The sequence below is a fragment of the Mobula hypostoma genome, chromosome 2 (genome assembly GCF_963921235.1).
Source record: "Mobula hypostoma chromosome 2, sMobHyp1.1, whole genome shotgun sequence".
In the NCBI taxonomy this organism is placed as follows: domain Eukaryota; kingdom Metazoa; phylum Chordata; class Chondrichthyes; order Myliobatiformes; family Myliobatidae; genus Mobula; species Mobula hypostoma.
This window is the reverse complement of record NC_086098.1, coordinates 96,319,490-96,346,560: the sequence shown is the minus strand read 5'-3', so window position 1 is coordinate 96,346,560 and position 27,071 is coordinate 96,319,490. Positions and strand designations below refer to the sequence as shown.

The window sequence follows — 27,071 nt, the reverse complement described above, 5'->3', positions numbered from 1 at the left end:
AGGCTGCTCAACAAATCTCAAGCCCATGATATTACAGGAAAGATTCTAGCATGGATAAAGCAGTGGCTGATTGGCAGGAGGAAATTGGTGGGAACACAGGGAACCTTTTCTGGTTGGCTGCTGGTGGAGGGGCAGGCAATTTTGAGGAAATAGGGAGGCTACAGAGGAATTAGACAGATTAGGAGAATGGACAAAGAAGTGGCAGATGGAGTACGGTGTTTGGAAGTATATGGTCATGCACTTTGGTAGAAGAAATAAAAGGGTTGATTATTTTTAAAATGTAGAGAAAATACAAAAATCTGAGGTGCAAAGGGATCTGGGAGTCCTTGTGCAGGATTCCCTAAAGGTTAATTGAAGGTTAAGTCTGTAGTGAGAAAGGCAAATGTGATGTTAACATTCATTTCAAGAGGGCGAGAATATAAAAGCAAGGATGTAATGGCAAGGATGTAATGCTGAGAATTTGTAAAGCACTGTTGAGGCCTCACTTGGAGTATTGTATGCATTTTTGAGTCCCTTATCTTAGAAAAGATGTGCTGAAATTGGAGACGGTTCAAGGAGGTTCATGAAAATAATTCTAGGATTAAATGGCTTGTCATATGAAGAGTATTTGATGGCTCTGGGCCTGAATTAATTGGAATTTAGAAGAATGAGGGGTGACCTAAATGAAAGCTATTGAATGATGAAAGGCCTTGATAGAGTGGATGTGGAGAGGATGTTTCTGATGTTGGAAGGTCTAAGAGCAAAGGACACAGCCGCAAAATCGAGCAGCATCCTTTTAGAATGAGATGAGGAGGAATTTCCTTTGCAAGAGTGGTGAATCTGTGGAATTTCTTTTGCCACAGGCAGCTGTGGAGGCCAAGTCTTTATGTATATTTAAGGCAGAAGTTGATAGGTTTTTGATTGTTCAGAGCACGAAGGGACACATGGGAAGGCAGGAGATATGGGCTGAGATGACTAATAGATTAGCCATGATGAAATGGCAGAGCAGACTCAATGGGCCAATTGGCCTAATTCTGCTTTTATATCTTATGGTCTTGTGGTCTATTCTTTGAAGAGAAATCAATTCTGCACTTTATAAAGACCAGTTTGCAAAATCAGTCAGCCAAATTATTAAAGTGTGAGGAAGGTTTTGTGGAAATTCCCATGAAACTAACTAGAAATCCTATATAAATTCCTCATGACTAGAATATGCAATGGAAAAACACATCTCAGGAGAGACTGCAAGGCCCATCCTTTCTGAAATCTGCTGCACATGCTGAGAAGCTTAGTAATCTCCATGAGGTAAATTTAGGATTTTACAAATAAAGAACATTTATTTCAATGTACCTTTTCTCCCTGAGGTCCAATTGGCCCTGTTGATCCTGGTCTTCCTTTTGAACCCTGATAATAATAAAAAACAAAACACCATTTTAGTTCAGTATTTTGATATTCATGACATTATTGTTTTTTAATGTTCGTCCTATATTTTATTAACCTTTCTATCTCAATCAAGATTTTCTGTAAATTCTTATCCTTCTTGCCATAAAATGTTAAGCTCATGTTAAATCAGTAAACAAAATTGCATCATTGCTCATTCAACCTCACAGCAAATAAACTCAGAATATTTTTAAAGGTGGATGATACTATTGGGAGAGAGTGTGAAGATACAAAGACAGAATCTGAGCAGCATTATTATTGAACTCAGTTACAGAGAAAGGTTGAATAGGTTAGGACTTTATTCCCTGGAGGGTAGAAGAATGAGGGGAGATTTGATAGAGATATATAAAATTATGATGGGTATAGACAGAATGAATGCAAGCAGGCTTTTTCCACTGAGGCAAGGGGAGAAAAAAACCAGAGGACATGGGTTAAGGGTGAGGGGGGGGGGGAATTTAAAGGGAACATTGGGGGGGGCTTCTTCACACAGAGAGTGGTGGGAGTGTGGAATGAGCTGCCAGATGAGGTGGTAAATGTGGGTTCTTTTTTAACATTTAAGAATAAATTGGACAGATACATGGATGGGAGGTGTATGGAGGGATATAGTCTGTGTGCAGGTCAGTGGGACTAGGCAGAAAATGGTTCGGCACAGCCAAGAAGGGCCAAAAGGCCTGTTTCTGTGCTGTAAGTTTTTCTATGGTTTCCATGGTTTCTATGCTGTCAGTGGCAAAGGACTAGTTCCCTCTCAGATGCTTTACAATTGATGAATGGTAAAGCAATAATTGTAGCATTTTCTTTTGGTCCTATTTTTGTTGTTTTGGCTATGTTTTCATTACTAACGAAGAGGGAGTGGAAATAAGCTTTACAACCTAAGAAACTCTTTATAAGTGTTGTACAAATGGCCAAGTTGCAGATGATGCCAAATTTGAAAATGAAAGAGCTGGCCTTGAAGCCATGAAATGAAATGAAATGAAAAAAAAAGCATCTAAGTGAGGAAAATAATAGCTGCTTAAATTTAATTCAGCCAAGGTTTTCATATAGGAATAGGGACATGGACATACTTCACAAATTGCACTGAAATAGTTAAGCAAGTAATTGAAAGAGTAGTGAACTCAATATGCAGTAAGTTTGACTGATTCAGTTTCAATTTTTAACAAAGTCTAGAAGGATATATCGAGGGAGATCTCAGAGCGATAATCTTATATGGGTATTTCAGGTGGCAAAATTTGGATCAGTCCAGAATTGAAGATCTGAGGAAGATATTTTTAACCCAAACGATGACTGGAATCTGCATGGCACTGGTGGAGACAAGTACTTTCAGAACATTTAAAAGGTATCCAGCTGAGTGCTTAATTTACCTGCACATGTAAAACTATGGATCAAGTACTGGGAATAGTTAAGACAGGTATTCAATGGTTAGTATGGGTTTAGTGGGCTGAAGGGCCTGTTTCTGTTCTGTATGATTATGTGACTCAAATATAACTGTTAAACGTGGGAATAAAACAAGCAATACAAGCCCATATCTTTGGAAGGGAATGATGGCTCGTATCAAAATGTTGATCTTTGTTCAGTGAGTGGGAAGCAGTCATTTGGAATGGAGCTTTGAGCTGCACTCGAAGTGGCAACCTTAGAATTATCTTGGAATCAATTTTATATACTTGTGGGTGCTTCTACTAGTCCTGAAAGGATATAACAAGATCAGCTGAATGTGTATATTAAGGGTCCACTATATTATTTCTTTTGGGCAGAGAGGGATAAAACTAGTAGGAAAGTACTGAAGCTAAACGAGGCATCGGAGACACAAGAGTACTTCTGTCAATTTGTTATCACTTACCGCAGGTCCCACAGCTCCTTTGGGTCCAGGGAAACCCGGTAAACCCGGCTGTGCCTGAGAATCAGAAACAACATATACATTATATCAGTATGAAGTATGAAGCATCCAGTTCAAATAATAACAAGTCACTGAAACACATTGGGTTTGGATTCTTGCAAAAAACAAATGCACATTAAAATGAACAAACAAGAGAAAATCTGGAGATGCTGGAAATCCAAGCAAAATACACAAAATGCTGCAGAAACTCAGCAGGCCAGGCAACAGCTATGGAAAAAGTATAGTTGATGTTTTGGGCCTGCTGAGTTCCTCCAGCATTTTGTGTGTGTTGCTCAGATTTTCAGAATTTGCAGATTTTCTCGTCTGCATATTAAAATGGGAAGGGAAGGGTAGGGGCATGGGGCTTGAACCATGACAGATTTGTGTTGTTATAGTATGGGTAGGAGCCAAGTTGTGGAATGTGGGTTGGAGCAAGATGAGAAGGGTGGAGCTGAGCTGAGGGGAAAGATGGGTATCAAGTTGTGATGGGAAGGTTGGGGGTTGAGTGGTGATGCAAAGCGAGGGTGCCAGAGTCTGATGGGGTGAGGAATAGGCTATGGTGGAAAGGGAGGGAGCTAAGTTGTTACAGAAGAAATAGAGATTGAAGAAGGAGTCAATCTGAAATTGGGAGGAAAGCCATTGGGTCAGGGGTCTGGTAAACAGATTTGGACAGGAGTTGCATGCCAGAGATTGCCAAAAGAGAAGCCACTGGGCAGGCTTGTAGAGTAAAGTTTTGATGGCAGGTAGTGAAAATGAGGAAGAGCCATATCAATGAGTTGGGAAAGGATGGAAATATCTATCAGGTTGAAGAGGCTGGTGGTATCTGAGAGAGTATCAGGTAATTACATTAATTTGCAAGTCACTGTCAGCACTGGACTTGTCAGAGCTCCACTACACATCGAATGTTAGGCCATGGGGATCCAGGAGGAAAACTTCAGATACCGTACAATGAGCAGTAAGTCTCTCTTTGCCTTTTAAGATTTTTTGTTCATTTAAGTCAAATTGTAAGTTAAACATAAATGTAGCATTTTATTCCATTTGTAGACAGCTGTTTTCTTTGGCTGACTATGAGTATTTTTGAAATTACACTGCTTGTATGCTTGTATTAAAGCTTCTCTTTCCCTGAGACTTTTCTTTCTCTTTACGCGTGAAACTGAAATTAAAGGCCACCAATAAATCCCTCAGATTAACAAAATTAAAAGAAGGACTCTCATTGTGTTGCTGGCAATATAAAGGGGAGTTCATCTTATATACATGAGATGCATAATGCTGGTGATTCATAGTCATAGAAAACCACAGCATAGAAACAGAACTTTTCGCCCATATAGTCTATGCCAAATATTAATCAGCCCAGTCCAATCGACCAGCACCCAGACCATACCCCTGCAGAATATAGAACATAAAACACAGAAAGCCTACAGCACAATACAGGCCCTTTGGCCCACAATGCCGTGCCGGACATGTACTTACTTTAGAAATTACCTAGGGTTACCCATAGCCCTCTTTTTTTTCTAAGCTCCATGTACCTATCCAGGAGTCTCTTGAAAGATCCTATTGTATCCGCCTCCACCAACGTCACTGGCAGCCCATTCCATGCACTCACCACTCTCTGCGTAAAAAAACTTACCCCAGACATCTCCTCTGTACCTACTTCCAAGCACCTTAAAACTGTGCACTCTCGTGTTAGCCATGTCAGCCCTGGGAAAAAGCCTCTGATTATCCACATGATTAATGCCTCTCATCATCCTATACACCTCTATCAGGTCACCTCTCATCCTCCGCCGCTCCAAGGAGAAAAGGCCGAGTTCACTCAACCTATCCAAATGTACCTATCCAAATTTGTCTTAAATGTTGGAATCAAACCCAAATCCACTGCTTCCACGAGCAGTACGTTCCACACTCTCACCATTCTGAGTGAAAAAGCTCCCCCTCATGTTCCCCTAAACAGTTCACCTTTCACCCTTAATCCATGACCTCTAGTTGTAGACTCAATCAATCTTAGTGGAAAATGCCTGCTTGCATTTACCTTATCTAGATCCCTCATAATTTTGTATACCTCTATTAAATTTCCCCTCATTCTTCTACACTCTAGGGAATAAAATCCTAACCTATTCAATCTTTCCCTCTAACTCAGGTTCACATGTCCTGGCAACATCCTTGCAAATTTTCTCTGCATTCTTTCAACCTTATTAATATCTTTTCTGTAGGTAGGTGACCAGAACTGCACACAGATTAGACCTCATTAATGTCTTATACAACATCAACATAGCATCCCAATTCCTGTACTTCATACTTTGATTTATGAATGCCAATGTGCCAAAGCTCATTTATGAGCCTATATACTTATCACAATACTTTTAAGGAAATATGGATCTGTATTCCCAAATCCCTCTGTTCTACCGCACCCCTCAATTCCCTACTGCTTACTGTGTGAGTTCTACCCTGGTTTGTCCTCCCAATGTGTAACACCTCACACTTGTCTGCATTAAATTCCATCAGCCATTTTTCAGACCATTTTTTCCAGCTGGTTCAGATCCCGTTGCTCGCTTTGATAGTTTTTCTCGCTGTCTATTACACCACCAGTCATGGTATCATCTGCAAATTTGCTGGTCCAGTTTACCACATTATCATCCAGACTGTCAATATAGATGACAAACAACAATGGACCCAACACCAATTCCTGTGCACACCAATTGTCACAGGCCTCCAGTCAGAGAGGCAACTCTACTACCACTCTCTGGCTTCTCCAGCAAAGCCAATGCCGAATCCAATTTACTACCTCATTCTAAATGCTAAGCAACTCAATCTTCTTGACCAACCTCCCATGCAGGACCTTGTCAAATGTTTTGCTAAAGTCTATGGAGACACCATCCACTGCCTTGCCTTCATTAACTAACCTGGTAACTTCCTTGAAAAACTCTATAAGTTTGATTAGACACGACCTACCACACACAAACCCATGTTGACTATCACTAATCAGTCCTTGTCTATCCAAATATTTATATATCCAGTCCCTTTGAATACCTTCCAATAACTTATGCACTCCTGATGTCAGACTCACCAGCCTATAATTTCCCATCTTATTTTTAAAGCTTTTCTTAAAGAGTGGAACAACATTAGCTATTCTCCAATCCTAACCTGTGGCTAAGGACATTTTAAATATCCCTGCTAAGACCCCTGCAATGTCTGCACTAGCCTCCCACATGGTTCAAGGGAACACCTGGTCAGGCCCTGGGGATTTATCGATCCTAATTTGCCTCAAGGCAGCAAATACCTCCTCCTCTAAAATCTGTACATGGTTGATGACATCACTGCTATTTTCCTTCACTTCTATAGACTCTATGGCCAACTCCTGAATAAATACAGATGTGAAAAAATCATTTACGATCTTCCCCATCTCTTTTGGCTCCACACATACATTACTACTCCAATCTTCCAGAGGACCAATTTTGTTCTTTGCAATCCACCTTGGGATTCTCCTTCACCTTGTTTGTTCGCGAAACCTCATGCCCTCTTGATTGCCTTCTTCAGCGTTCTCTTATATTTCTTACACTTCTTCAGTACCTCATTTTTTCCTGCCAGCCCAAACCTGATATGTACTTCCTTCTTCTTAACTAGGGCCTCAATATCTCTTCAAAACTAAAGTTCCCTAAACCTTGCCATTTATTCTAACAAGAACATATAAACTCTGTATTCTCAATATTTCACTTCTGAAGGCCTCCCACTTACCAAGTACATCCTTGCCAGAAAACAGACCGTCTCAATTCACATTTGCCAGATCCTCAGTGATACCATCAAAACTGGCCTTTCGCTAACTTAGAATCTCAGCCTGAGGACCAGACATATCCTTTTCCATAATTACCTTCAAACTAATGACATAAAGATCACTAGATGCAAAGTCTTCCCCTACACAAACTTCTGTTGTATGCCCTGGCTCATTTCCAAATAGCAGAGCAAATATTGCACACTCTCTCATTGGGACTTCTATGTACTGATTAACAAAACTTTCCTGAACATATGTGACAAACTCTATCCCATCTGTTCCTTTTACAATGTCATTATTGTACCTGATGATCCATGCCCTAAGCTCATCTGTCTTTCCTACAATATTTCTTGCATTAAAATATACACAACTCAGAACACTAGTCTGATTTTTAACAAATACAATATGCTGTAGGAACTCAGCAGGTCAGGCAACATCTATGGAAAGGAATAAATATCCTTTCCAAAGATGCTGTCTGACCTGCTGAGTTCCCCAATGGGATCCCACCACATCTTTCCCTCCCCCCTGCTTTCTGCAGGGATCACTCCCGATGTGACTCCCTTGTCCATTTGTCCCTCCCCGGTGATCTCCCTCCTGGCACTTATCCCTGCAAGTGATACACCTCCTTTGCTACCATTTAAGGCTGCAAACAGTTCTTCCTGGTGAGGCGACACTTCACCTGTGAGTCTGTTGGGGTCATATACTGTTTCCAGTGCCTCCCGTATAACGGTGAGACTCGACGCAGGTTGGGAGACCGCTTCGCCGAGCACCCACGCTCCGCCGCCAGAAGAAGCGGGATCTCCCAGTTGCCAACCCACTTCCCATTCCCATTCCGATCTCTATCCATGACCTCCTCTCCTGTTGCAATGAAGTCACACTCAGGTTGGAGGAACAATATCTTACATTCCGTCTGGGTAGCCTCCAACCTGGTGGCATGAACATCGATTTCTCAGACTTCTCATAATGCTCACACCTTGCCGCCCCCTTCACCATTCCCTATCCCCTGATCTCATTGCCAGCCCATTACCTTTCTCTGGTGCTCCTTCTTTTTTGTCCTTCCATGGCTCTCTCCCTCTCCTATTAGATTCCCCCTTCTCCAGCTCTGTATCTCTTTCATCATAAACTTCCCAGCTCTTTACTTCATCCCTCCCCCTCCCAGTTTCACCTATCACCTTGTGTTTCTACCTCCCCTCCCCCCACCTTTTAAATCTACTCCTCATCGTTTTTTCTCCAGTCCTGCTGAAGGCTTTTGTCCTGAAACATCGACTGTACTCTTTTCCATAAATGCTGCCTGGCCTGCTGAGTTCCTCCAGCATTTTGTGTGTGTTACCTATTGATTGGGCCAACCAGTGGTGTCGTGGCATTAGCACTGGACTGTGAGTTCGAGTTTGGCCAGGTCCCAACATGGGCAACAGCAGTATCTGTGGCAAAGGAAGGCCTAGCAATCTACTTCCGTACCTTGCCACGAAAATCCTATGGACAACTGTACTATCCATGGGGTCACCATGAGTCAACGATGACTCAATGGCACTCAACAACAGCTTCTTGATTATTACTGTTTATTGGAAGTCTGCAATAACCAATTCTCATTACTTTATTATAAGTATTCTGCTTTGTCCATACTGGGAATGAATGTTATTTCACTCTCACAAATATCTGTATGTATCGTCTGCCATCGGAAAATTAGCAGGAATAGGTATGGCAGCGTGGGAATTGGGTTACTTGACTCAGATCCAGAAGGCTCTAATGGTTCAGTGATCCAATTGGTCTGGAATGATAATCCAAAAACGAGAGTTCAAATCCCACTACTGTAGCTGTGAAATTTAATCCAGTTAACTAAATAACTACTTGAGGAAAATAAAGCTAGCACTGACAATCAATATATCAGATTGACATCGCAACTCTAGGTCAAGATTGATCAGCAATCACTGATTAGAGTTTAATTCCTATGGCTATCTGTAATGAGTCTGTACATTCTCCCATAACTGCATGGGCTTCTTCTGGGTGCTCTGGTTTCTTCTCACGTTCCAAAGACATATGGGTTAGTAAGTTGTCGGTATGCTATGTTTGCGCTAGAAGCATGGTGACACTTGCGAGCTTCCCAGAACAACCCTCAGAGTGTGTTGGTCCTTGATGCAAATGACACATTTCACTGTATGTTTCAATTCTTCAATGCTCATGTGCCAAATAAAGCACATTTAATAAAGCCAGTCTTCAACTTAATTGCTTGCGCTTTAGGGATTCTGTCTTTCTTACACAGTATGGCCTGTATCTGACTCCAGGCTCATTAATGAAATAAATTAAAGTCTTGCCAGTGACGTCCATATTTTGTGAAAGAACTGTGCTCTATCATCCAGCTTTGGAGTCAGGAGACACTCACCTCATCCCCTTTCTCTCCAATAGGTCCAGGTAATCCACGCTCACCTTTACTTCCCTTTAAAAACAGAAATAAGTTTAGAAATGAATCCAACTTCAGCATTTCTAGTGGCATCAAGCTTCTTTTGGAGCTGTCAAGATTGTGTCGGTCAGAATTACCTATTTGATGAAAGTCTCACAAGCAATGTATTGGGACCCAATAGTGAATTACAGCTACTGGACTGGTTTGTAAAATAGGTCAGTATTTTATGTTATCTAATTCTCAATGGTGAACCTTTTCATTTGATGCACCCAGAGAAATGATTTGGAATATCTGACCTCCAAAGCTTGATTCAAGGCTGGGGTAGCTTCATACCTGGTTCATTCACTTGTTGTGCACATTCTCCAGCATGTTATTCAGAGAAATATTAACTGGCTCGAGTGCAGTGCTTCTGCTTTTCAGATTCTGTTTGATTATAGCACACTGGGACATTAAACAACAGTGGAGGCAAAATATGAATATAAACCGTTGTTAGACGCATGCATTTGCTCATCACCATGTTTTTTGAGGTTGCACCGGAAGAGATCACAGTGAAGAGGGAATTGTATTCCCAGCCAGTGATAAGAGAATGGCAAACTATCAAGTGTCTGAGGAAGGGAGTGACTCATCCAGGAGTCTCACCCCTAAGAACTGAATCTAGCATGATGAGTGTTTCAATCATTCCTCAAGAGCAACATTGCCCTTCACTTCTTCTCTCTCAGGAATACACAGCAACAGTTCTTCCATCTTCCCTCCAGCCCTCACCACTAGACACTACTCTCCATCACATTCTTTCTCAGTTCAGCTTGACTTTGTGGTGCACCACCTCTTGACTTCACAACAAACACACTCACCTCTGACTTTACAGCAGCTCACCCAAGAAAGAAACAGGAAGCTTGGGTGGGTTTGGAAATGCACTATGCACAACAGCACACAGTCCTGTTTCTGTTACTTGCTGGTGGCAATATTCTAAGCCCAGCTTCCAGTCACGTAGCCAGTTTAAAAAGTCAGTGCTTTACTCAGTAGGACTATTATTGGGTGTGAGTTCTAATCTACCCAAATATACAGTAACTGCAAGTGTCCAAATGAAATAATTGATTCTTGTTTGAATACATTTGTGAGAAATCCATAGTGTGTTTTATAGCGATAATCAATTTTTGGAATGTAGTTCCTCATCTGCTTATTTCCTGTCAGGTCTTGTGATAAGTATTTTTAAAAAAATGTCAATACACACAGACATAGTTTTAAAGGTAATTGTCATTGGCATCTATATTGTGTGCCAGTGGGGGAAAAGCCTGTTTTAATGTAACAATGTAATTCAAACTGTGAATGTAGTTTGGTCCTCACTTAGAGCCAGACTAGATAGCCTCCATCCACATCTGTGGTTGACAAAATTAAACAGCCTCAACCAAAGATATTTGATTATTTTATGGAATCTGAAATGGTAGGAGTGATTCCACTTTGTCACCAATACAAACAGCTGGCTTGCTGTCCAAGAGCCCAAATTTTTTAACGTATCATCCCAGCATGTGAGATAAAAGATTGTTTAATTAATTGGATGTTATCAAGTAGCTCCAACTGTTTTCTCATAGTCCAATTGTAATCAGCTATGCACTCCAGCATTTCTGGCCTTTTAGGTTTTAATTACCTTGTCCCTGGCAGCTGTGCATTTAACTGCCTCAAATCTAAGATCTGTAACTTCATCCCTAAGTGCCTTTGTGTCAATATCACTTTCACTATTTTCCACTTTAAGGGCTATCTCTTTGGCCAAGCATTTGACCACTTGTCTTAAAATGTGGCTGAATACCAAATTTTAACCAATAACTCCTTGTAAACTGTATAGGATATGTGCAACTGAAATGCACTATAACTAATGTTTATGATGTTCATTATCTTCTCTGCATTGTCCTGTTCTTTTTTTCCTGTTAGTTATCAATGTCAAGAGGAGATTGTCATACCCACCTTTTGCCCATCCAGTCCAGGAACTCCAGGTGGGCCTCTTGGTCCTGGGTCACCCTGTATGAAAATAATGCAGGATTTAAACATCAAAATACTATTGGAGACAATGGGATGGATTTTTGGATCCCTGAACTGAAAGGGAATGCAGTTCTGAGGAATGGTGCAATGATCTCTGGCTTGTCCCCTTGCCATATGAGCCCTTTTGGGATTGGAAGATCCCTGAATTTTGCCATTTTTACCCAGTGTAAAGCCAAATAAAATCCCATGAGAAGAAAAGAACCACTTAGTTCAGAATTCAGCTCAAATTCAGAATTCTTGTTTTTGTTTGGAAAATGACTTGAAGTGTTTACTTGTTCACTTGCTCATTCATTAGTCCATGAGAGAAGTGTGAATGCTTTTGCATTTTTCTGAACAACACTCAAATATTAATGGTTGTCTATTCCAACCATTAATCACCTGCACATTTTTATTCCCCCCACATTCTCTTTCCTACCTTCTACTACTCACTTACACATTAGAAGCAATTTACACTGGTTATAAAATCTTCAGACCTTTCAAGATGTGGGAGGAACCCTACAGATTAAAATCTCATTTTAATAAAACCATGCTGACTCTATGATCAATCCCTGTCACTGCAAGTAAAAATTAATCTCAGACAACTTCTTTTTAAATTTCCTTATCATTTCTGACTTACTCACCAACCTCTAATTACCTGGCTTACTCCTGCTTTCCTATCATCCTGGACAATTATACAAATTAACAGCAACCACTCCATTAAAAGCTTTACATAGGTTTCATGGACAATTGCTTCAGTTGTCATAATTATACCTCTGGCAGGTGAAGCAACAACACTAAGCTCTGCATTAGTCTTCCTTTGCTCTTTTACCTGCCTGCCATCAAGTCCATCAGTCCCAGGTATCCCGGGCACACCTCGGTCGCCTTTCATTCCAGGTAATCCTGAATAGCCCCCGTGACCACCAGCCAGGCAGCTGCTGCACGCATTCTGTCCATGAAACAAGGAAGTAAGGTCAGTGAGACTGTGTGAGATGATGCAAAGCAAGGGTTCTGTTGTAGCAATATCTTGTCACAATGTTACTCACACTAAGGTAAGTGCTCAAACCGAATAATCTGTAGTGTAGCATGGTAATACTTCTCTGCGTTATGTTCAGCTTGGATTTTTGGTCAGACCATAATATATAGGACCAGAATTATGCCATTTGGCCCATCATTTCTGCGTTGCCATTCAATTATGGCTGATTTTCTTTTAATCTTATTCTCCTGCGGCTCCCCGTAACCTTTAACCCCCCCTTTCCCATCAAACTCTGCCTCAAGTACACCCAGCGACTTGAACTCAATTGCCCACTGCAGCAATGAATTTAAAAAAATCACCACAATCTAGATGAAGAAATTACTTCCCATCTCTGTTTTAAAGGGACGTTCTTTTATTCTGAGGCTGTCCTCAGATCCTAGACTGTTTTACTAATGGAAACACCCTCTCCATGAACACTTTATCGTCATCGTTCAATATCTGACGGATTCCAATGAAATAACCCCTTATCTTTATGAGATCCATTGAGTACAGGCCCAGAGATATCAAATACTCCTCATACAGTATGCTAAGTCTTCCGTCTCTGGGATGGTTCCTGTAAATGTACTCTGGACCCTCTCCAGGGCCAGCACATCCTTCCTTTGATAAGGGACCCAAAACTGCTCATAAGCAATTTTATCCATCCGCTACTTAAAGTGCTGGATCAAATTTGTCCCATTTTAGTCACAGCATGAAAAAGGAATACTGATCATAATTGTGGGATGGAGAAATCTGCTTGGATAGCAACATGGATAGGAAAGGTATAGACGGAACATGGAGCAAATGCAGGCAAATGGGTCTATCTTAGGTGGAAATCTTGGTCAGCATTGACCAGCTGGGCCAAAGAGTCTGCTTCTATGCTGTACGACTCGAACGAGAAATTGGACCTTGTGGTTTTCCCTTTATCCTATACTATAGCATCGTAGGATACTGAACCATGAGTGTAATCTCATAGCTTCAAGCCTTCATGGGCTTCTCGTTTCATATTTCCCCTGCTTATTTTGCTCCTGCCTTTCTTGATGCCTTGGAAACGTATTTGCATCACTCTTTTCTGCAATGGGCTTTTATTACTTCACTGTGGATATCACCATGCACATTTCTACCTAAAGAAACTCGTAGTAGATTTCTGAAACACTACACACCATTTAAGAAATGTCTAAATGAACGCTTGAAACACTTGAGCATAAAAGGCTGAAGACCTGGAAGATGGGGTTAATGACTGATCAGCATTTACCAGTCAGGCTGAAAGTTTCCATACTGTATGATTCTATGACTCGATAACACAATGCCGTAACGAAAACAAAAAAATTCACCAAATATTTAACAATTAGCATATAACCCAGCAGCTATGATAGTGCACTTGTGATAGCTAGGGCCAGAAACATAAATTCCAGGATTACAGATTAAATATGAGAAAAGTTTAAACACATATATTTTGTTAACTAGCTGTCAATCATGTAATTGAACAATTTTAGTAACATCAACCTACTAATATCATCCTAATGCTGCATCAGATTGTCATGGATAGTTAACGGACCCCTCCCCCCCGCCCACACACACCTTTTAGGCAATGCAATTGATAGTCAAACTGCACACTTACCTTCAGTAAAGCGCCAATGTCTCCCATCAGAGGCAGTGCAGACTGAAATGAAACAGAACCATACAAAACAGTAAGAATAAAACACAAATGACAGATTGATTATCTGGTCTGTGCTGCACAGAAAATTGGAAAATGTGTAATTTTTTTAGTAATTCTACAGTGTAAAAACTTTAAACCATGGAAATTTACAGAGCAGAAAAAGGGTGGTCATATCAACTAAAGAACAACTAAGGCTAATCAATCCTTACCAGCTTTCAATCCCTAACACTTTATATTTTCATCTATTGTATGTACTTTTTAAAAAAAGCTGTCAACAGCTTTTGCATCTTTCACACTTTCAGAAGCTGACTTTCAAATTTCCACCATTGTTTGAATTCAAAAATCCTTTCTCATTCACACAGTAATCCTTCCACCTTACATCCACATCCCTTACTTACTGGCTTCTTTGAAAAGGAAAATAGATCCAGTTCACCTTGTTCAAGCATTTTGTAATTGTATATAACTTAATTAAATCTTAGTTTTTTGTTTCAAAGAAAACAAATTGAAGCCTCTCTTCATAACTCACTCAAAACATTCTCTACTGCCATCATTCTTGTGATGTGGTAACCAGAAGTGATAGAACTAATGATTTTATGGAACAGTTTAAATGTGACCTCCCAGCTCTACACCTGGGCAGACACTTGTTAAGTACTTTAACTTATTCAGTGTTTTATGGGCTGCACTCCAAAATCCCTCTGTTCTGTTGCACTTTACCGTATCCAACCATTTACTGTTTCCTGGCCTTGTTTGTCTTCCCCGAATAATTACTTCACATTTCTCCAGATTGAATTTCTTTTGCCATTTTTCTGCCCATCTAACCAAGTCCTGCTGAAGGGTCTCAGCCCAAAACATCAGCTGTATTCTTTTCCATAGATGCTGCCTGGCCTGCTGGGTTCCTCCAGCATTTTCTGTGTGCATGTTACGGATTTCCAGCATTGCCAGATTGTCTCAACTTTGTAACTAGGCCTGTTGATACTTTCTAATAGACTAAAACTTTCCTTCTTGCTGTAAACCTTGAAATTGTGGTCCTTATTTTTATGTCCCAATCATTTATATTTATCATGGAAAGCAAGGGCTCAAATAGTGAGCAAAGTGCAGTCCTAGTATATAAAATCTCTAGTTATTAAAATACCACAGCTTTTTCCTCAAGACTTAATTTAGGATTCAGCTTGCCAATTTCCTTTGGAACATATGACTTTTACTTTACTGTCCCATCTAGCAGATTGAACTTTGTAAAAAGCCTTATTTGAATCCATACAGAGCATAGCGAAGCTGCTATCCTCATATAACTTCACACTTCACTGAATTGTCCCTGATTAATCTGAGCCTCCTGGAAATTTGTTACCATTCTGTTCACTTGTGGCTCAGTTTGTGAGTTCAAACTCTATTCCGGAGACTCAAGCACAGAAAATGCAGTCAGGAGTGCTGCTCTCTGATAAGTGCTACTTTTCTGATGAAATGTTACGCTGGGGTTCCCTCAGCTCTCTGTGGTAAACATAGCAGGCTTATGTTCTTCAAGGAAGAATAGGGAAGCTCCCCTGGACATTCTTACCAATATATTTTCGTTGATCAACAACATAAAAATAATAGATTATCTGGTCCATTACCCATTCCTGTTTTAAGCACTTAAGTTGGAAATATGGCTTTGTGGTAAAGATTGTTTCAGAATGAAAGCAGCAGATTGTGTAGATGGTTTTAAACAGATAATCTTTTGGATATGAATACTGTCAAATATACTTTAAGATTGATTGTTGGTTTTTTATCATATTTATTTATAACTCGTACCCATAGTTTGTTACTGTTCATATGAAGAGCGTTTGATGGCTCTGGGCCTGTATTCACTTGGATTCAGAAGAATGAGGGGTGACCTCATTGAAACCTATTGAATGGTGAAAGGCCTCGATAAAGTGGATGTGGAGAGGATGTTTCCTATGGTGGGAGAGTCTAACACCAGAGAACACAGCCTCAGAATAGAACAGCATCCTTTTAGAACGGGGATGAGGAGGAATTTATTTAGCCAGAGAGTCGTGAATCTGTGGAATTCTTTGCCACAGGCAGCTGTGGAGGCCAATTCTTTATGTACAGTATATTCAAGGCAGAGGTTGATAGATACTTGGATTGGTCAGGACATGAAGGGATACAGGAAGAGGGCAGGAGATTAGGGCAGAGAGGAAAATTGGATCAGCTATGATGAAATAGTGGAGCAAACTTGATGGGCAAAATGGCCTAATTCTGCTTCTATATCTTATGGTCTTATGCATAGGATAAAGCTAGGTAGCTGTGCATACCTTAACTTAATGCTTCTCTTCAACTGTAGCAAAACAAATTCAATGTGTTACATCATTCAGTATAATTTAAGGTACTGTACCTTGGCAATAGTTTACATGACAGCCTACTGATTAGGGTGATATATGCTGCATATCTGTCTACCTGTAAAATCAACTATGCTTCAAAAGTATTCTCAAGTGTTTCAGGATGTCTGAAGGGCATGCAAAGCAGCATATAAATCATAATCCAATTCAATTGTTATCAGAATACAGCAAATTATAAAAAATGGTACTTTCTGCTCTGACATTGAAAACCACCTAGAACCATAGAACCATAGAAACTACAGCACAGAAACAGGCCCTTTGGCCCTTCTTGGCTGTGCCGAACCATTTTCTGCCTAGTCCCACTGACCTGCACACGGACCATATCCCTCCATACACCTCCCATCCATGTATCTGTCCAATTTATTCTTAAATGTTAAAAAAGAACCCGCATTTACCACCTTGTCTGTCAGCTCATTCCATACTCTCACCACTCTCTGTGTGAAGAAGCCCCCCCTTAATGTTCCCTTTAAACTTTTCCCCCCTCACCCTTAACCCATGTCCTCTGGTATTTTTCTCCCCTTGCCTCAGTGGAAAAAGCCTGCTTGCATTCACTCTATCTATACCCATCATAATTTTATATACCTCTATCAAATCTCCCCTCATTCTTCTACGCTCCAGGGAATAAAGCCCTAACCTATTCAACCTTTCTCTGTAACTGAGTTTCTCAAGTCCCGGCAACATCCTTGTAAACCTTCTCTGCACTCTTTCAACCTTATTTATATCCTTCCTGTATTTGGTGACCAAAACTGAACACAATACTCCAGATTCGGCCTCACCAATGCCTTACACAACCTCATCATAACATTCCAGCTCTTCGATTAATAAAGGCCAATGAACCAAAAGCTCTCTTTACGACCCTATCTACCTGTGATGACACTTTTAGGAAATTTTGTATCTGTATTCCCAGATCCCTCTGTTCCACTGCACTCCTCAGTGCCTTACCATTAACCCTGTATGTTCTACGTTGGTTTGTCCTTCCAACGTGCAATACCTCACACTTGTCAGTATTAAACTCCATCTGCCATTTTTCAGCCCATTTTTCCAGCTGGTCCAAGTCCCTCTGCAGGCTCTGAAAACCTTCTTCACTGTCTACTACACCTCCAATCTTTGTATCATCAGCAAACTTGCTGATCCAATTTACCACATTATCATCCAGATCATTGATATAGATGACAAATAACAATGGACCCAGCACTGATCCCTGTGGCACACCACTAGTCACAGGCCTCCACTCAGAGAAGCAATTTTCTACCACCACTCTCTGGCTTCTTCCATCGAGCCAATGTCCAATCCAATTTACCACCTCTCCATGTATACCTAGCGACTGAATTTTCCTAACTAACCTCCCATGCGGGACCTTGTCAAAGGCCTTACTGAAGTCCATGTAGACAATATCCACTGCCTTCCCTTCATCCACTTTCCTGGTAACCTCCTCGAAAAACTCCAACAGATTGGTCAAACATGACCTACCACGCACAAAGCCATGTTGACTCTCCTTAATAAGCCCCTGTCTATCCAAATGCTTGTACATTCTGTCTCTTAGTACTCCCTCCAATAACTTATCTACTACTGACGTTAAACTCACCGGCCTATAATTTCCTGGATTACTTTTCGATCCTTTTTTAAACAACGGAACAACATGAGCCACTCTCCAATCCTCCGGCACTTCACCCGTAGACAGTGACATTTTAAATATTTCTGCCAGGGCCCCCGCAATTCAACACTAGTCTCTTTCAAGGTCCGAGGGAACACCCTGTCAGGTCCCGGGGATTTATCCACTTTAATTTTCCTCAAGACAGCAAACACCTTTTCAATCTGTACAGTTTCCATGGTCTCACTACTTGATTCCCTCAATTCCATAGATTTCATGCCAGCTTCCTTAGTACATACAGACGCAAAAAACCTATTTAAAATCTCCCCCATTTCCTTTGGTTCCGCACAAAGCCGACCACTCTGATTTTCAAGAGGACCAATTTTATCCCTTACAATCCTTTTGCTCTTAATATACTTGTAAAAGCTCTTTGGATTATCCTTCACTTTGACTGCCAAGGCAACCTCATGTCTTCTTTTTGCCCTCCTGATTTCTTTCTTAAGTATTTTCTTGCACTTCTTATACTCCTCAAGCACCTGATTTACCCCCTGTTTCCTATATATTTCATACAACTCCCTCTTCTTCTTTATCAGAGTTGCAATATCCCTTGAGAACCAAGGTTCCTTATTCCTATTTAATTTGCCTTTAATCCTGACAGGAACATACAAACTCTGCACTCTCAAAATTTCCCCTTTGAAGGCTTCCCACCTACCAATCACATCTTTGCCAGAGAACAACCTGTCCCAATCCACGCTTTTTAGATCCTTTCTCATTTCTTCAAATTTGGCCTTCGTCCAGTTCAGAACCTCAACCCTAGGACCAGATCTATCCTTGTCCATGATCAAATTGAAACTAATGGCGTTATGATCACTGAAACCAAAGTGCTCCCCTACACAGACTTCCGTCACTTGCCCTAATTCCTTTCCTAACAGGAGATCCAATATTGCATCCCCTCTAGTTGGTCCCTCTATATACTGATTTAGAAAACTTTCCTGAACACATTTTACAAACTCTAAACCATCTAGACCCCTAACAGTATGGGAGTCCCTATCAATGTATGGAAAATTAAAATCCCCTACCACCACAACTTTATGTTTCCTGCAGTTGCCTGCTATCTCTCTGCAGATTTGCTCTTCCAAGTCTCGTTGACTATTGGGTGGTCTGTAATACAATCCCACTAATGTGGCCATACCTTTCCTGTTTCTCAGCTCCACCCATAAGGACTCAGTAGACAAGCCCTCTAATCTGTCCTGCCTGAGCACTGCTGTAATATTTTCCCTAACAAACAATGCTACTCCCCCACCTTTCATTCCTCTGCCTCGATCACATCTGAAACATCGGAACCCTGGAATATTAAGCTACCAGTCCTGCCCCTCCTGTAGCCAAGTTTCACTAATTGCTACAACATCATAATTCCACGTGTCAATCCACGCCCTCAACTCATCCGCCTTCCCCGCAATACTCCTAGCATTGAAATATATACACCTCAGAAGATTTTTACCACCACTCACAACCTTTCTATCAGCGGATTTGCTTAAACTTTCAATATCATTTATTTTCACCCCAGCCACACTGTCAGCTCTGGCACTCTGGTTCATATATTTTGAAAGCCTATTTGATTTTCTAATGTCTATCAAGGAAAGGAATATATGCTATGTGCTTTCCACTGGGATCCATACAGGTCCCATTAATACTTCTTTCTGGCTGAAAACTCTCCTAATGCTGCCTCAAACAACGTCTTGCTCAATTTTGAGGGTTTTTTTTGCAGCAAGTCTGATTGAGCCTTATCATTCCGAGCAAAATTATTTGCCCAAAAAAATGTCATGAGGTGAAACATCCAGGCAGGCAACTGTATTGGCAAACAACTAGCCAGCTCATTAGTTAGTCTTATTTCCATCCCACTCGAAGTGAAGTGGGTCTCTGCCTTCACTGGTAATATCGGGAACAGGATGTCTAGAAGCGGTAATAATGACTTATTTGTGCTTCTTGTGTTCAGTTGACGATATGCCAGGATATAGACAAAGAAGCCATTTGAAATGGCATTATGTTATTCTGTTGCAACAATGTCAGTTCAGGCTGTGTGGTTTGTGAAACTTTAGAATGTGTTATAACGCATCATCATCATCACATTAACCTCTTAAAGACTTTCTCCCAATGTGTGTGGAGGGAAGCTCATGGGATCAGGAAAACAGTAAAACACATTCTGCATATCTGCAGAGAAAGCATTGACTTTTTCCCTTGTAGGTATAACTCAGTTTTACCCAGAGTAACACATGCAAAATGCTGGAGGAACTCAGCAAGCCCGACAGCATCCATGGAAAGGAGTAAACAGTTGGCATTTCATGCTGAGACCATTCATCGGGACACTTATACACATTCTATATTACAGTCCATTAACTTCATAAGAGTAAGACTTATGAAGTTATGGGTGTAGGGCCTTGCATTCAATTCCATGGTGATCCCTACAAGACTGTCCTGCCTTTCAGTATGTTGGACTGTTGGCCATTAATTGCATTGAATGATGACTTACTGGCTCTCCAGGTGGACCAGGTGGCCCTGGCATCCCATTGGTCCCAGGTATGCCCTGTGAAAAAAAGGGGGAGGAGGGGAGGAGGAGGGGAGGAGGGGGGGAGAGGGGGAGAGGGAGGGGGGGAGAGGGGGAGAGGGAGAGGGAGAGGGAGAGGGAGAGGGAGAGGGAGAGGGAGAGGGAGAGGGATTAGCAAATCAGAAATTGAACTGGATTCCAGTTTATCTCTATGAAGAATTTGTGTGTTGTTTACTACTCACATTAGCACCTGGATGTCCTAAAGAGCCTGGCAAACCCCTTGGACCCTGAATCGATGCAAAATAGAAATCTTTAATCACTACTTTGATCAAGTCATTGTACTGTTCACTAAATAGTTTGACTTGAATTTGGTGAGAAAGTTAGTTTCACATTTGTTACAAACAATGCAAATGATGAGCTGCTCCACAAGTTAAATTAAAGCAACAGGTTTCTGAAATGATAAATGCTACCTTGCTAATTCAGAGCTTGTGTCAGTGCATTTAATTGTAGTGGCTTAACAAAGAGATGAGTTGCTCTTCATTTTAAATTTAATGAAAATTAAAAAAATAAAAGGCGACTAAACAAATTTGAAATAGTTTCTCCTTATGTAAGGTTTAATTGGGAAATTTTTCTGTCTCTGGTCCAACTTGATGCTCACGCATGTATTAATACTTTATCAATAGTGTAAAAGTCAATGGGTCTTACCTGTAGACCTGGCTCACCAGGAGGACCTCTGGGACCCTATAAGGAGAAAAGAAAGAAGAAAAAAAGAAGGTAAGTATATTTGACACAATTGATAAGGTTGGAGCCGGGTGGGAAGAAGAGGAGGCTGAAAGTGGACATTCCCAGTTGCATGCTGATTCAGTTCTCCTTCCTTTCCCAATGACCTGCCTGTCTTCTGTCTTCTCCACTGTCAGGGTGAGGCCCAATGCAAACTGAAATAACAGCATCTCATATTCCACCTGGATAATCGACAACCCACAGTTACGAGCATAGAATTTTCCAATTTTAGTTAATCCTTACCTCCTGTGTTCCCCCTCCCTTTCTGATCCACCTCTAGTCATTTTTTGTTCCCTTTCCCATTCCAATCCCCAGCCCTTAGAATCTCATCACCCATTTTTTGTCCCCCACCCTTTCCAGGTTCCATCCACTTACTACCCACACATTTTACTCACCCTGGCAATCCTCAACCATGCCTTGGTTCCATTTGCCTTTCACCTCTCCCCTAATGGTTTCCATTGTCAAGATTCCCGCACTGGTACTAGATTCCACTTATCATTCACCTGCCTCTGTCTCTCAACCCTGCCCCTACATATGCCCTATGGTACCCATCTACCCATTAACCTTCAACCCTCCTTGGTTGATCTGTTCCAACACTCCCCCTCTCCTCTTTATATTGGCCATAGTCCCTCTCTGTTTTCAGTCCTGATGCAAGCTCTTGACCACATTTCCTTTTTACCCACAGATGTTGCTTGACCCGCTCAGCTTATCCAGCACATTGCGTTTTGCTCCAAGATCCTGTGTGACCTGGAGAATAATTTGGGGGAGATGTCATCTCCATTAAATTGTTACCCATGTCTTTGAAGGTGGCAGTAATTTCAGGGCTGGGAGTGCTGTCAAATTAATCATTGCAAAAAAAATCACTTGATGCAAGTTCTGTAATATTGATATACTTACTGGGGAGCCAGGCCGTCCACTTCCTGATGGTCCTTTCTCACCTTGTGGGCCTTGAAGACCAGGAAATCCACGCTCACCCTAACAACAGAAATCCAGGTTATTCCTCAACAAGTATATATCATGCAGTGAAGCTAGATGGAGCTAATATCCCAGCCTAATCAGAGAGCAGCTTGACTTGCACATGACTATTCCTTATACAAATTCAAATTCATCCACTGAGAGTTAAGCAAGTGTCCCATGTCACCTCCACAATTCTGACAGGCAGAGAATTCTACAAATTCATGACCTTTTGAGAGAAGAAATTTCACCTCTTCTCTGTCCAAACAATCTGAAACCACCACACCTCCACCTTGCTCTCGGTATTCCCCATAATGAGAAACATTCCTCTCAGCGGCTACTCTGTCAAACTTCTCCAAATAAGAATACCTCACTTTCTATATATACATTCCGATGAATTCAATGGATGGAACTTTGGATGCAGAGTACACTGTTTACTGATTTATTTTTATTTAATCTTAATCTGATTAATTCAGTTTAATGCTGACTAACTGAATACTCTGTGCTTTTACACTCTGATTATGATGTTACATAGCATTCAAATTCATGTTATGGACATTCACCAATAAGGGACATACATAATACAAGTATTTTTATCATGGCTACAGAGATGTGCTTAGAGTTGATTAGAATGCACCTTGTGTGACCTTTGTGAATGTCAATTTCTTAAATTTATTGGATAAAATCTGTTCTGATTTTGTAAGAGGGAACATAGACTGGAAATAAAACACAAAGTGTTGGAAATACTCAGCAAGTTAACCACCAACAATGGAATGGGAGAATAGGATTAAGGGTCTACTTGGACTTCTGTTTCTTGTTGTTCTGTTGATGTTGTCACTCCAAATCACAGTACACAAAGGGTACAAAAAGAGACGATTTTCCCACCATGTCCATAGCAGCCTTCAGGTATATTGTATACAAATCTGACTTACTAGCACTTGATCCATAACCTTCTATGCCTTGGTGATTCTGGATAAAAAAAAATTATTCCTTGGATCCCCTGTAGAACTCTTGTCTTAAGACCATAAGACCCTAAGATATAGGAGCAGAATCAGGCCATTGGTCCATTGATTCTGCTCCACCATTCAATCATGGCTGATCCTTTTTTCCCCTCTTCAACTCATTTCCCAACCTTCTTCCTGTAACCTTTGATGCTGTGTCCAATCCATGTCTTGATATCCTCTAGTTTTAGAAATCTCTACTGCAGGGAAAAGTAACCTCCTATTGTGCTCCATGTGATTTTGGATACCTCTCTTGAGTCCCCCTCAGCCTCCTCTGCTCCATGCGATAAAGAAACATCCTATACAATCTTTCTTAACCAAAATGCTCCATCCATACAATGTTCTGCTAAATCCTCTCTGGATGCCCTTCCAATACAAGCACATCCTTTCTAATAGTGTGGCAACTAGAGCAATCCAACTATGGCCTAAATAATATTTTATAATATGGCACAGAATCTACTCATAATGACTGCATGTGGTCTGTGGGGTGAGAGGCCTACAGACCAAACAAGACCTCTTTCAATCTTCGTATGCCTACATTCTGTGTCTGTCCCTTCTTCGCATATGGACAAACGATAAAGATAACTGTTTATCAGCCTACCAAAATCAGTCTAATGAATACAAGGAAGCAAAGTACTTCTGATGCTAAAAATCTTAATTAAAAATAGAAAATGTTGCAAATACTCTGCAGTACAGGCAGCGTCTATAGAGGAAGCAACAGGGTTAATGTTTCAGAGCAATTAATCTGTGAAAAAGAATCCAGTGCTTTCCCGGTGCATATGATGAATAAGCTCTCTCAGGCTTCCAGCCAGGTACAAGTATCGATTATAACCAACATTTCGATGACAAACTCTGCCATCTTCTTCAGGGACTTTGCCTAGGCATCTCTAGTCTGGTGGTATTTATACCCACATAGTCCATCCCTCCTGATTAGTTAGTCCTCATCCAAAGAGGTTTCTGCTCTCCCTCCTTGCTTTTTTAGTTTTTACTTCGAGCAAGACCTTGTCTTTGTTAAAATTCTTTTACTCTAGTTTTACTTCCATGGTTTCTGGAAGGATCGCTAGGATCCTGAAGAAATACCAGATTAATACCATCAATAAACCCGTAAGGAATCTTAGCTTATGTAGGTCAAAGATGACCTGGGACTCAGGTTGGCTGGCGTTTATATGATTCCCTGTGACTGTGGAGCAGCGTATATTGGCCTGATGGGACACACGATGGAAACCCGCATCAAGGGGAAGTGTATCCCTTTGGGTTACTCAGAAAAATCAGCGGTAGCAGAACATTGCATTTGCAATGACCATTGGATTGACGTTGAATGCACAAAACTACTGTGCTGCACCATTGGCTTTTGAGACCGCCTGGTAAAGGAAGCCATTGAAATAAAATTAGAGGAAAAGAATTTCAACAGAGACGAAGGTCTTGCTCTAAGTAAGAACTGGGAATTCGATGGCAAATAAGGAGGGAGAGAAGAAACCTGATTGGATGAGGACTAACAATTCAGGAGGGACAGACTATACTGGTATAAATATCACCAGACTAGACGTGCCCAGGCATCATCCCTAAAGAAGATGGCAGAGTTTGCCATCAAAACATCAGATATAATCAATACCTGTACCCGGCTGAAAGCCCAAGAAGAGTTTATTCATCAATGACTCTTTATTAGAAATTTGGATTTCTTAGAGATAAGACATGTTTTTAGCTGCAGGCTGATCTTCCTGACTTGCCAGTACATACTTTGTTTAATTACCTCTTCAGAGAGTAAAATTTTTACCAGCAATCCAATGACTTCAGGCAAGTGGTAAATAATTGGTGAAGGAAATGGGATGAAGAAGTCCAGTGTTTTTCCAGGATTCTGCCATGAGCACTGAAGAGCTTTATTATTCTGAGATAATTTTTAGAGTTACTATTTTGTCCTTAGGCTTTAGGGTCCATACCTCCCTACAAATTAGACAATTTATGAACTTCTCTTAAATTGAACAAGCTTAAAAGTTGCCCATTGGTGTACATCTTCTAACCTCCTTTAAGGGAGTGCCTGGCTTTCAATCATCAATGCCCCGCAGTAATGGGGCTCAGTGCACCAGCTCAAGTGAGATATCAGAATCAGGTTTAATATCATCGGCATATGTTATGAAATTTGTTAACTTTGCAGCAGCAGTACAATGCAATATGTGATAGATGCATAAAAATGAATTACAGTAAGTATATATATGTATATTAAATTGTCAAATTTAAATAAGCAGTGCAAAAACAGAAATTATAAAAAAGTAGTGAGGTAGTGTTCATGGGTTCAATGTCCATTTAGAAATTGGATCCAGAGAGGAAGAACCTGGATTGTTGAATTTATGCCTTCAGCTCCTGTATCTCCTTCCTGATGATATCAATGAGGAGGAGGCTTCTCCTTATTTGTTAGATAAATATTGGAAGTGCAATAGTTTGACTGCATGATCTTTATAGAGAAGTTCATTTTAGTACCTTAGGTCCTCGTGATCCTCTTACTCCAGGCGGTCCAATTGGCCCCTGTTGTAAGCAGTAGTCAACAAGTTAATCAAAAAATTATGAAAGGTAGCATCACATTTCTCAGCAAGTACATGCTTTAAGTACTTCTGGTTATGTATCCTTTGTCCACAATGACACAAACCTGGTTTCCATGCAATCCTGTGCCTGGAAGCCCTGGGTCACCTTTGTCTCCTTTTTCTCCAGGACGTCCAACAACACCACCAGAATCTCCCTGCAAATAGTTACCTACATTAGGCTACACAATATTTCTCAAATTTCTATCATTAGGGTTACAAAACTGTAAATAGCATAAAAAAGATGAGCTTAATGGTATCAAGTCCTGGCAAAGGATAGGCATACAGGGCTAGTTTTATATCCTATCTGCCATATTTCCTATGTCTTAAAATTTTCTCCTGTAATGTAATTTCTAATGATGAAAGACTCACTAGCCTCTAGTTACTGTACCTATAAAAAGTGTGCACCTCCCTTGGAAGTTTTCATGTTTTATTGTTTTACAGCATTGAATCACAGTGGATTTGATTTGGCTTTTTTGACACTGATCAACCGAAAAAGAATCTTTTGTGTCAAAGTGAAAACAGATCTCTGTACAGTAATCTAAATGAATTACAAGTATAAAGCACAAAATAATTGATTGTATAAGCATTCACCCCCTTTTAGTCAGTATTTAGTGTCAAAATTGGTCCACTCTTTCCCTCATTACTTCCTTGTTTCTGATATACATAATATAATTTGGGATTCTCCTTAATCTCATTTGCAAAGCATATTTCATGGTCCTATTTTGTTATCCTAATTCCTTTCTTAAGTTACCACCCCACATTTCTCAAGAGACTCCAGTTGCCTATACTTGACATCTGCTTCCTTTTGTTTCCTGATTAAACCTTCAATATCCTTTGTCTTAATTCTACAGTACTCGCGAAATTGTCTCAAAAACTTTCTTGGACAACGCTCAACAAATTCTGCCCCTTTAAGGTCATTGCCTAGTCAATACTGGGAAAGATAAAATACCCTTGTACTATAACTTTACATCTTTCTTCGATCTGTTTATATTTCTGTTCCTATAATTGGCACTGATAATTAAGAGGCCTAGAGTATAACACCAACAACGTGATCACCACACTCATATTTCGTAGTTCTACTTTTATCATGAGGCTGTGACCCCTGGTTCTGAGATGCTTTATC

At 40.6% G+C, this 27,071-nt stretch overlaps 1 protein-coding gene across 1 annotated transcript in view; it reads right to left on the bottom strand.

Annotated features, from left to right (window-relative positions):
- The window catches only part of LOC134357361 (collagen alpha-1(XIX) chain), a 372,824-nt gene that overhangs the window by 86,882 nt on the left and 258,871 nt on the right, over positions 1 to 27,071 (bottom strand). Inside the window, exons 30-41 of the mRNA XM_063068836.1 lie at positions 26,014 to 26,103; positions 25,848 to 25,892; positions 22,315 to 22,392; positions 21,343 to 21,378; positions 20,880 to 20,924; positions 20,623 to 20,676; positions 14,091 to 14,132; positions 12,290 to 12,406; positions 11,407 to 11,460; positions 9,430 to 9,483; positions 3,251 to 3,304; positions 1,327 to 1,380 (exon numbers count right to left, since the gene is read on the bottom strand). Coding sequence (XP_062924906.1) covers positions 1,327 to 1,380; positions 3,251 to 3,304; positions 9,430 to 9,483; positions 11,407 to 11,460; positions 12,290 to 12,406; positions 14,091 to 14,132; positions 20,623 to 20,676; positions 20,880 to 20,924; positions 21,343 to 21,378; positions 22,315 to 22,392; positions 25,848 to 25,892; positions 26,014 to 26,103 — 723 coding nt within the window. The remainder of the gene's footprint in view (positions 1 to 1,326; positions 1,381 to 3,250; positions 3,305 to 9,429; positions 9,484 to 11,406; positions 11,461 to 12,289; positions 12,407 to 14,090; positions 14,133 to 20,622; positions 20,677 to 20,879; positions 20,925 to 21,342; positions 21,379 to 22,314; positions 22,393 to 25,847; positions 25,893 to 26,013; positions 26,104 to 27,071) is intronic.